Below are 12,431 nucleotides of genomic sequence, written 5' to 3' on the forward strand. Positions count from 1 at the left end.
TATCATAAGGGGGTAAGGGGGGTTCAAATATATTCCTTAAACCTCTTCTCTCCGTGTGAAGAACGGGTACTTCAGTTAGTGTAGGTTATAAATTAACCAAGCTTATAATTTGATTATTTCGCTCCGTACTCGAAAGAAGTCAGATTGTGAATGAACTAGAAGAACAATTGGTTAAGATACAGAGAAAATAACTAGTGATTTTCTCTGTGGTTAAGATAACGTCTAACTTGTTCTAATTTATTTCTTATTAAAGTAGCAATGTCAATTAGGTCATACCGCTCCCCTACATCTCTAAGTACACGATTTATTGTTCTAAATTATGAAAATACCTTGCTCAATGTCAATATCGATTGCCCAGTCCCGAGTTGCGGCTTCTGCTTTCCCGATTGCGCATCTTCATTGCGCATTGTACCTCGTCATCAATGAATTCCACCATCCGCCATGCTGCTTACGTCGGGAGGAGGGGAAATCACAGATACTGGCTTGCTTGGTTTCCTTGTGCGAGCGAGCGAGAGGGGAGCACGGAGCAGTCCAGTCAGGGAAAGAGACTATGTGAGAGCTCGTGAGAATCTTTTGTGTAATGTGTGTTGTTGTGTAAACTTATTTGGAATCTTTTTAATTTGTGTTTATATTTACATCAGTGATAAAATAAACGTTATATCAAGATGGTCCAGAAGTATCAGTCACCTGTAAGGGTATATAAGTACCCGTTTGAATTAGTTATGGCGGTAAGTTTATCGCTTGCAAAGTTTCTTTGCCTTTTTTGTCCAAGGTAACTAACATTAAGCACGATATACCTTTGACTTCACTGACAGGACAGCTGTTCCGTCATTTTTCTGATTGCGTCATGCAGTGACAAGCGTCTGTAGCAGTTAATTTCCTTTGTTTTACTATTGTTTAACAAATGTTCACTGCAATTGAAACTACTTTTATTATGTTACATGAGTTTAAAATATTTATATAGTTATATTGCAATAGTTTATACATTGCTAACAATAGATATTTGCTAATGATGGCTTTTTCGGTTTTGTTTCTATATAAACAATGTTTTCAAAATGCAGCGAATTTTTTGTTTTGTAAGTGTACCTGAATAAATTGATGAAACTTTCCCCCGAAATAAATAAATAACTAAATCATTATCATAGGTATTATCTGATTGTTAGCAGGTCACTTGCAGCAAGCTGAGGAGTGTCCATGGCTTACAATCATCAGCTAACCTCTTCGTCTTCACGTAGGAATTTCCTGTTTTATTACCGTTCATCAACTGTAGCCTCTTTCGCCTCTCCCTCTTTTCCCTGCCACACCTAGCACGACCCCCTCCCCATGATACGGTTCCGTTTCAGCGAATGCTCCAATCAATTTATCTTCCTTCCTCGTTTCGATTATGTATAAAATTATCGTTTTCTCACTTGCTATTTCTAACACTTCTTGATAAGTTTTTCGTTCGACCCCAGCTAATTGTCTCCATTCTTTTCCACACTCACATTCCGCAGGCCTCCAATCTTTTCCCATCGTTTTTGCTACTTAAAACACATGAAAAAGATTGTTATTTCAAAGTTACACGCAAAGTTATATTATACCGTACTTTCTGAATGAGACAAGATTCTCAATTTGATATTGAATAGTCTCGAGTCTCTACATGGACATATAGTCCTATATAATGTTTACTATGATCCCTTGTAAAGTTTCATTTTCAGCCCTAAGCTTTATTAAACTGTCATTACTGTCAAATTACTTGCCGCAGATTAAGGATGCAATCATTTTGTTGTTCCTTTCTCATCCCTCATTTGCTTCCCACCAGTGGCGTATACAAGGGGAGTTAGGAGTTTACATCTTCCCCCTCCCCTTGAGCATGCTATTATGAAAAATAAACATTTATTGTATTAAGATATATATGCAAACATCACGCTCGTACTGAAGATGTATGATTGTTTGAGCCCCTCCTTAATGAAATTGTGGGTACGCCACTGCTCTCCTCTAAACCATCAGGTTCCCCAGGATACGTGTTATTTTCAAATCTTGCCGTGACCATTTTCTTTTTCTCGTTTTAACTTTCAATGCTCCCGTACAACTATTGGCATTTCTGATAGTTTTTTTTTTTTTTTTAATTCGTCTTCAAGGTCAGCTCATTTTCACTATTCATTGTCTTCATTAGGGATCAATGGGTACTCAATCGGAGTTTCGGAGCTTTAACCTCTCCCTCTTCAGCAATATGCTATCCAAAAATGAAAAAAAAAAAAAAAAATCAGTTTAACCCGCTGTTATGCCCGTTAGGCTAAAAGAGACTGAAGATGCTATGCAGAATAAACATTTGCCATATTACTTACAGATACAATTCGTTCATAAGACACACAGACACCTAAAACTGTATGAACTTGGGAACTAGACCCCCCAACCTTAACGAACTTGTGCGTACGCCGCTGGTAAGGGTTGTACTGTAAATGGTTAAATTTTAAACGTATGTTCCATTGTGACTGACTAGAGACTGTAACGTAATATGAGCCGGTAGAAATTGTTCTTCGTCCCGGTTCCTTCCACCGATTCTTCCATCATCATTCACGTCTCCCTTAGCCTAAAGGCCATAAATGTGGGACGTTAAACTGAAATATTTTATTTATATCGAAATTGAAATAACTTGGTAATTCAGTCGGGGATTGAAACCGTGATATTCGAATAAAGTTACTGGAATTCTTTACCTGAATATAGACAGAGCAATAGCTAATGAAGCACGATAGATTTTTTTTTTTTCTATATCCAAAATTTATTGCCTTAATATGTAAGGGACCTTGGTATGACCAGAAATCAGGAGAGTTTATTATTCTCGTTTTGGACAGCTTCTTGTTGGACTGAATATTTTAAATTGTGGCATTTACGTTTAAAACACACCTTACTAAACGTAGACTGTGTAATAATTGTTTTTTTTTTTTTTTTTTTTAATATTACAAGCTTCAATATTAGGTTACTTAAGTAAAACAAGGCTATTCTCCCAATTTCGCTTTTGTAACAGTAGATCTTTGTATTAAATTACAAGAACTTAAATTTTGTGTGTGTTGTGATTGGGGTCAGAATATTATGTAAAATGACAGAGCACTGCAATATAAAGTTTAAAATATGTAAAATTGAATAGATGCATCAATTTACGTCCTTTGACAGCCAACCCAGATAGCAAAAATGACTTGCAGCAGATTTGCAATTCAAGTCTAGCAAACTTGTGATGCAAGTTTGCAAGTTTGGTGCAAGTTTAATGAAACTTCCTAGTTGACGCTCTTCGAACTTGCAGCACGCCTGCAATGCAAGTGTATGGTAAGTTTGCAAAGCAAGTTTCTGCAAGGCGTTTAGTTGCACAGCAAGCCTACTGCTTGTGCACAGCAAGTCGGCAGCAGATTAGTGCAGGTTTGACACAAGCGTCTGCATGGATACCACTTGCACTGCAAGTCTACAGCAGGTCTTCAGCAAGTGTGTGTAGAAGTCTTCTGCAGGTATATACTTGCATTGCATTGGATGCCTTTTACAGACAGAACATTTACTGTATACGAACAATCACACAATATATTTTTCTCAACAACTTTGTCAAACAATACACGTTTAATATATAAATTACCTCTACATACTGGACGTAATTATCTTAATTATCCACTTGTTTTAATGCTTCACACATTTCGCACCTACTACAAATGGCGGCCTGGCGGAGAGATTTCTAAGATTAGAGTTTTGTGCCACCTGTTGGTGGAAACTAGAACTGACACACTTGCTACAAAGTTGCAGCAAGCCTCCGAGGCAAGTAAAATCTAGCAAGTGAAAATTAATTACATTTGCGGGTAACTCTTTCAAAATGCTTGCAGCAGGTGTACAGTGCACGGAAAGTCTAGGAAGTTAAAATCAAATATAGTGAAAGACTTGCTGCAACCCAACATGCTATTAGAGAAATTACTGTAGATATTATTCTCTGAGTATTGCCAGAATTCTTTGACATATGATAATCAAATAGTGATTGATATAAATAATGAACTACAGTAGAAATAACTTTACTTTCCATCTTATTTACAAAAATTGAGGTATCGTACTAAAAGAAATTCTCAAAGTAATTTACATGCAGAACTTATCTTCTTACTTCTACTGCAAGTGGCGCATCAGTCTGCAAAGAAACGAAGAATTTATATGCAGCATAATAAACATGTTTCACAACATTACCAGGCATTTTTTTTTTTTCAAGCTTGTTTTCACCTTGGTACATTTTTGCAATGTATATATTAGAAATGATTTATTAAAACTTGCATTTCCGTATTTCACTTTGGGCCTCGAGATTTCTGTTTGTTATTCTTTGATTTGTTTAGATCAATTTTGTCGTTTTACTTGCGAATAGTGTTTTGTTTTATAGATTTACTATTTTGAATTTTTTCGTTCAATACAATCTAGTCTGTGCTTGAAAAACTTATTACTTAACCAGGTGTCCCAGCGATTAAAAGATCAAATGGACATGAGATATTTAACTGTCACTCTTTAACTTAAGGTCAGTTTTGATGGAGCTGCTTTTGTCTCTGTGCCAAAAGTACACATGTTCATGAATGAATTATTTTTAGCATGCATCCTGTTGAAAAAGCATTTTTATTTATTTCTCTTAGAATTCAACTGGGCATTCCAAATAGACATTTGTATACAAATTCTTAGTCTTGTTCGTGACCGATTTTTTTTTCTTTTTTTTTTTTTTTTAAGTTGCAAGTGATCTTTGATATTAACCAGAAATTAGGTGTAGGCCTATCTCGCAGTCATACCTAAAAATGTTTTCTGAATATAATATAAAAGTTTATAATAGGGCTACATATGGTATAGGCCTATATTACATCAAAAGAAGTAGGTTGATTTTAAGCGGAACTTATATACACCATCAGATTTGTTGTTCTGAGGAAGTTATCTCGACATGTCGAGAAAGAATCAGGCACTTGTTAGTTTAGTGATATTATTCATTATCTTTCCTTAAACCGAACAAAGCGGTTTCTCTATTGAAATATATTGTTATAGTGCGTTTAGTAAGTGTTCGCAGCAGGCCCGTATCCAGGGGGGGTCTAGGGGAAACCGGCCCCCCTAAATTTTTACTGGCCCCCTCTAAAATTTTCACTGTAGGCTTGCAAATGAACTATAATATGGTGATAAATTTTAATATTTTTGGATCGCCCCTTCTCCTACATTTTCGGGCTGGCTACGGGCCTGGTTCGCAGTGAATTATAGCATAACAACTGACTACGATGTGACACGTACCGTATTTATCTCACAGTATACGTGACGTCTGTTTTGAGTTGGTGTTACCAATATTAGAAACATCCTAGCAGGAGATAGTACACGGGACGATCAAGATCAGGATATGAAAGAATAAATGGAGAACAAGGATTGGGAAACAGAAATAAGGGAGGCAAGATCATACTACAACTGGAGGAAGCAAAGGCCGTTGTTGTGCTGAATATCTTCTATAAGAAGAAAGAACATTGTTTTACATCATCTCAAGGTTTCTGATCAACTTCATCTTATGGAGGAGAATATAGGTCCTATTTGGAATAAGAAAATGAAGGCTCTCATTTGAAAAACTCAGTTGGGCCCCATGAGGCCCACACATGGTCGCTCACATTTTGGCTGGCTTCGCTATTCGATAGTTCTGTTGATTTGCTGTAAGGATTATTTTGCAAGTTTTCAGCCAAACCGCGTTCTAACCGAGATATTTAGCCGTTCCGGAAATTTTCACACTTCTCACGCTGTTACTCTTTCCGGTCCAGTATGTCACCGGAATCATATCCTACAGCTTGAAACAGTACATTTTCTAATTTACCAGTAGTTTGTTCCGTAGATACCGAATTTTGAATAAAAAATGGGGGCTGTAATTTAAAAAATCACACTTGACCCGTACAGGGCCGCACATATTTTGACTGGCACGGGCTAGTTCAGTTGATATCCCGCAACTTTTTACTTTCACATTTTCAGATTAACTCATTCTAACGGAGATACTTAGCCGTTCCCGGAACTTTTGACAAGTACTGTTGAAGCTTTCATATCTTCTGCTAAACACAATTAGAGTAGTTTAGTATTTGCTTTCTTCTCTTCGAAGACGGATATACATAATTTAGAACATTATTGGCAAGATTTCGCATTATGTGTAGCTGATACTGGAGTTAAATGATTAAGACACCAGAGTGTACTTCTTTTTCTTCTTTTATGATACTACGCGTGAAGAAGTGTGGGAGTGGTAGTTTTTACAATCCGTTCATTGTACTGAAATTAGCTTCAAAATTCTAGTATATATTCAACTTAATGTAATGGAGAAGCGAGATAGAGCAAGGAAATAGTATTAAGCAATAGCTTTTCAAAGGGTTTAGAATTCGTTGAAAGAAAATGGAAATGTCATTGAGAACTGACGAACAAACTAATTAGGGTGAATGTGCCACTAGTCAGCCCCTCACTAGTAGTCAGCCATTTACGCATTTTCGAAACAAAAATAAGAAAACGTTACGTTTTGACCCTTATCAATATGAAGCTTAGCTTTTAGACATTCATCCTCTACACAGCCGATCACATGTCACACCGAAATGTCACCTAGTGTCGCAGCAATAGGTGGACAAAGAAGACACTATGTTGTAATGCGTGAATCTACTACGTAAAAACTAACAGACGAGACTTTTTGTTACAAGTGTGTATTTGTTATCTAATGTAAAAATAATAAATATTCTTTTTATTTTTTAATTTGTATATATTAAGGAAATGAAAACAGAAAAAAAATTTTGGTAGATTTTGAGCATTTCGTTTGTATAGGGGGGGCCGAGTACTGGAATTGAAAAATGAGTGATTTTCTAATAGTCAGCCCCCGGGGCTGAGTACTGGAATTATAGCATATGTGTGCAATTTCGTCCATCACATGCCCAGACCAAGTATTCACTTCCCTTCTGTTAATAACATACAGCATGACTCACAAAGCTTTGTTTTTCCAGTAGTCAGCCCCGGTAAAAATGCAAAGGCCGAGTACTGGTGCCTCGAAAGCCAAAAGTCAGCCCTGTTGTTAATTTTACTGCAATTTTAAATATCAATATCCAAATTTGCAAAAAGCCAGGTTCCCACTTACTCATTTCATGGAAGTAAATATAAATGAATGAAAAAGGAATAAAAATGGAAGTTAAGAAATTAAAACGGTGGTCAATTCACCAGTACTTAGAAGAGTCTCTCTACAATGCACTGAGGGCTGTAGAAAATGGAATGACTATACGTGAAGCTAGCAGAACATTCAATGTTTCTCGCAACACACTAAAATAGCCAAAGTTGGATTTGGGCAAAATAAAATGGATATATTTAATAGAGTATACAATATTGTAAAAGTGACAATAGAAAGAAACTTTTCAAAGAGAACTATCTAGAAGAGAAATGGTATAAATTGTTCTTACGAGGAAACCCAGAATTAGTTTGCAGAGTTCCCGAAGGCAAGAGCAACAGTCACCGAAGAATTTATTCGGAAGTGGTTTAAAGAACTCGAGGTACCTCCAAAGCATTAACGCATCCGATATTCTGCAAGATCCCACCCAAATCTTTAATGGTGATGAAACTAGTTTTAGCCTTTGTCTCGAAACAGGTGAAGTTATCCTATCGAAAGGTTTGAAAATTGTTTATGAAGTCCGACGTGCAATTGACAAACAATCACTGTTCTTTTAGTTTCCTCTGGCAAACGGCGAAACTATTTCCAATGGTTATTTTCCCGTATGTTAAACCATCGCCTGACATCATAGAAAGTATCCCAAAGGTCTGGTTTTGGGGAAGATCAGAAACAGGCCTGGATGAGGATTGATACTTTTTATGAGTATATTGTAAATGGTATAAACAAATGGCTGGAAGAAATAACGTTAAAAGACCAATAATTTTATTTGTTGAAGGGCATCGCACACATCCAACTATGGAATTTAATGTGTTTTGCATCGAAAACTGAATAATTCTACATGCCTTACCACCTAATACAATACACATTCTTCAGCCAGCAGATGTTAGTGCCTTCAAACCCCTCAAGATAGAATGGAAGAAGACAGTTCATGACTGGCAAAGCCAACCCAAAAACATAAGTCTGTAGCAAAATCTCATTTCTCTTCACTTTTGTCAACAGTATTAAACCGTTCTTTTCTCTCCCATTCAATTAGAAATGGTTTCAGGAAATGTGGTTTGTGTCCTTTCAATGCAAATACTGTAGACTACTCTAAATACATTAAAAATAGCTTAGTGAAAAGACGTTTGGAAAAAGATTGAAGTGTATCGGCTGACTGATTTCCTCGCATATCCCTTCTCTATTTCCTTGTCAAGCAGATCGTACTGAAATATTGGTCCATAATGTAATGGAAGATGGTACGGTGTTTTGAAAGATGGTACATTACTTCAAGTTCAAAGCGCCAACGATAATATTGAGAAGTCATACACAGTCATAGATAAAGCTCCCGAAAAAAGTTCAAATAACAGTAGACAAGTCTCACCAAATTTTGAAAATAATTTATTTTGGCCAGAACCAATTGGAAGACTTCAAAGAGGCAACGAAGCAAAATAAATTATCAAGTGCCATATCGTCAGATGAATGGAGAAATATAATGATAGCCAAGATCTTAGAACGGAAGAAAGCAATTAAAGCCAAACAGAAAAGAAAAGAAAGAAAGAAAAGGAAAGAAAAAGAGCAAAAAAGAAAATTCCAACTTCCTGGAATTTTTGTGAAAAGACAACTACTACAATTTTATTATTATTATTATTATTATTATTATTATTATTATTATTATTATTATTATTATTATTATTATTATTATTATTATTATTATTATTATTTGTAAGAAGTAAATGCTTTATTTGCGTTTTCTAACTTAATAAAGGTGTTCAAACATGGTGATAAACTGATGGCTGTGACATATTTCTACTCTAGTTCTATGAGAAATATTCCTAACTTCGTAGAATTTTTATGAAGACATAATTCGATTTTATTTTATATTTTTGTGAGTTTTTTTTTCTTTTGGCGTTTTCTAACTTTTAACTGGAGTAATCAAATAATATTGCGATATACTGGTCATGAAATTTAGCTATGATCTAACAACTTTAGTTCTATTTGAAATGTTTTAGCTTCGTGGTTGCTTATATTTTTACGAAGGGTCCGCTCAATACAATTTTGTTCCTGTTTTTCCGAGAAATAAATGATGTGTTTTCTTTATTAGACAATTATAATGCAATCTGTTATATTTGTAGTGTCATGTAGCAAAATAAAAAACGCTCCATGATATTACATCTGTTTTTATCATTAGTTTCAAATTTTGTTGGCTGACTTTAGGTTCGTTAATGGCTGAGTTCTAGAATGTAGTGGCTGAGTACTGGTATTTTTCGGCATTTTTAGGAAATTTATAAATATTGTTAAAATCCTAATAATAACATTAAAAACACTCCTTTCATTGTAAACTAGACTAAATAATGAATACATATACCATGAAGAAGTCTCATTCTGTTCAAAATTAAAATCAAAAATGACATTCGAACTTAAAATTTGAGTTAGGAGGCTGAGTACTGGCACATTCACCCTATATTGACACTGGTGATGTAACAAGGCTATGGTTCTCAGTAGCTGTTGTCTTTGAATCATAACAGAATTAAGAAGTGAATATTAAGTATTGTACAGTCTTCTCACATGAAAGTTAAAGACTTCCAAACAAGTGATAAGTGAGTGTGTGACGAGACTTTGCTAAGTTAAACAGCTTGTCTGACATTTTTATATTCGAAACTACTTGTTGCACTTAAATCCTTCTAACGCGTTGTACCCCGTCTTTTACATGTTTCATCATGTTGGACGAAGTTAAGATTTTACTTTTATTTAGTACTAATTAAGTATGAAGATTTGGGGTCACTTTAGATATCGATACACGATGTGCTTCACTGAGAGAGAGAGAGAGAGAGAAAGAGCAGCGAATTATTGACGTCACAGTTGGGGGATATGGACAAAATCTCGCGGGACAATCTCACCGGGCCAAAATCTCGCCTGGTCAAATCCTCGCGGACCAAAATCTCGCTTGGCCAAAAACTTGCAGAATGAAACCTTTTCTTAAAATTTACCCAGTGAGTTTCTTAATATGCAATTCCATATTATTATTATTATTATTATTATTATTATTATTATTATTATTATTATTATTATTATTATTATTATTATTATTATTATTATTATTATTACTAATAATAATAATTACTAATACTAATTACTAATAATAATAATATACAAAATATTGTGTGCGTAGGCTTTCTCGGGGTATTCTCGTTTCCTCCCACTTTCTTCACTCCATCATTTCCTTCGCCTTAATAATCTACGTCTCCTTTAACTTACAAGAAATAACGAGGGACGTAAAAACTCAGATATTATTTTATACTTTCATAAATTTAGCCGTCAAAGTGAAATTACAAAAGACATCCCAGGCCCAAACCTCATCTACGGTATGTTGAAAATTTGATCGAGATTAGTTTGGTGTCTCAAGAAGTATGTTGTCACAAACTTAATCATTTTAATTTTTATATATACAGATTTTCAAAGCACGCGTTAGAATATTTTCTTGTCATTATTTTAATGCAATTATGTGTTATTACAAAATATATACATATAGCAATGTATAGAGCATTCTACATCGAAGAAATATAGTCGTGACGAGGTTTTTATACTGACATTTCTTCCCAGGCGAGATTACCTCCCGCGTAGTTTAGACCAGGCGAGCTTTTGTTCCGCTAGGTTTTGGGCGGCGAGGTTTTATACCCAAACCCACAGTTGGAAATGATTATTCCTTTGTGTTAATTTAGCGAAAAAGAAATGGAAGTGTTGCATTATTGCTTTAGTTGGATTTTTAATCATTGAAGGCCACATGCAGAGTCGTTTTGACGTATGATTAGCGTCATACTAAAGTCCTGACTACTACAGGAAACATGTTAGTCGAACTCTTTAGTATGGTTCCAATCACGCGTCAAAACGACTCTGCATAAGGCCCTAAAAAGCGTATAAACGGAATGTCACTATTTTTCGGTACTGTTGCTTGATTGATGACACGTAGCATTGAAGGAAGGAACGTAGCATAATAGACAAAAGCATAATTCAAGAAAAATTCCCCTCCGTGCTGAACATGGTAGAACATGCCTAAACAAATGCGTTACTGTTAAGTGAAAATACATTTGGAGGCACGTGAGATTTTTTGTTTTTCTGGCGCGCTACGTGTCTCAACCGAATCAACACTTCAATCTTTATCAATCAACGAATGACGAATCAAGCTTTATTTCTGAAAACGTGGAATGTGAACGGAAAATGAAAGCAAAGATAGAAATGGCAAAAAATTCCTTGAAGAAGTAATAAACATATTTTGTGATTTATAAGATGTTAAGGGAAAAGACTCCTCAAGTGTTTCTTGTTAGTTTCGGACCGTACTGGGCAGAGATATAAACATTACGATGACCTTCGAAAAGCGACTGAGATTTGATATGAAGGGAACCGAAGCAGCAAATAAATAAGAATCTGTTCGTAATTTAAGGGGGGGGGGTAAATAACAACATTAGAATATTGGAATTGATTAAAAGAACTTGCTTAGGATCCTGTTTTAGAATATATTGTCTTCTGGCAAGCGTGATAGATGATGAAAGAACACGAACGAATAAAATTCATGGATATAAAATTTCACTTCCAGATTACAAAGGAATTATCTGAAGGCCATAAGACAACCATTTTTAAACGATATGCTCGGAGAGAGTTAAGAGATTAATTATAGAAATTGACCATACATTATTTATATCTTTCAGAACAGAAATAGGCAGTTGCTCTTCCGTAGCTAATGTTTCTTTATGAACAAAAACACTAAGTAACTTGGCATCCGCTGTGCAAAAATAAATAAATATATTTTTATGTATGTGTACTGTAGGATTTTTAAAATTACGCAGTTAGTGCGCCAAAATAAATAAATAAAATAAGATTGTAAAACTCTGCTATAATGAATAACTCAGTATTTTACGAGAAGCCATCTGCTAATAAGAGCAGAATACTTAAAACGAGAATGATACCAGGACTTCAGATGTTCTCAGGAATTTTATCTGGAAATGTTAAGTCATCGTACGTCAATGTTGCAGAATAGCATTTGCTGTCACCTTATTTCACTGCTCAGCATCTTTGCCTGTCGTACATGAATCTCAGTTAAGTTGCAATATTTTTCGCAGTCCTCACTGACTTTAAAATTGCAGAGTCACTTTCTCGATGCTGAGCAGTAGATAGATTCGATATATAAAAATTCCTTTTTTGGTCGGTAGTTTGTTTTGAACATACTTGGCTGTTTTCAGGAACCTTTTTTCACAAACATTCTTTACTCTTCTACCTCCTGAGCGAAATGTTTTTCAGGTTGTATTTATTTATTATTAATTTTGATGAATTA

At 35.1% G+C, this 12,431-nt stretch overlaps 1 protein-coding gene across 1 annotated transcript in view; it reads left to right on the forward strand.

The window, feature by feature from the left end:
• The first annotated feature begins 466 nt into the window (after positions 1 to 466).
• The window catches only part of retm (real-time), a 157,947-nt gene continuing 145,982 nt past the window's right edge, over positions 467 to 12,431 (forward strand). Inside the window, exon 1 of the mRNA XM_081751096.1 lies at positions 467 to 728. Coding sequence (XP_081607222.1) covers positions 666 to 728 — 63 coding nt within the window. The 5' untranslated portion in view covers positions 467 to 665. The remainder of the gene's footprint in view (positions 729 to 12,431) is intronic.

This window comes from Thermobia domestica, chromosome 3 (assembly GCF_964235325.1).
Source record: "Thermobia domestica chromosome 3, izTheDome1.hap1.1, whole genome shotgun sequence".
In the NCBI taxonomy this organism is placed as follows: Eukaryota; Metazoa; Arthropoda; class Insecta; order Zygentoma; family Lepismatidae; genus Thermobia; species Thermobia domestica.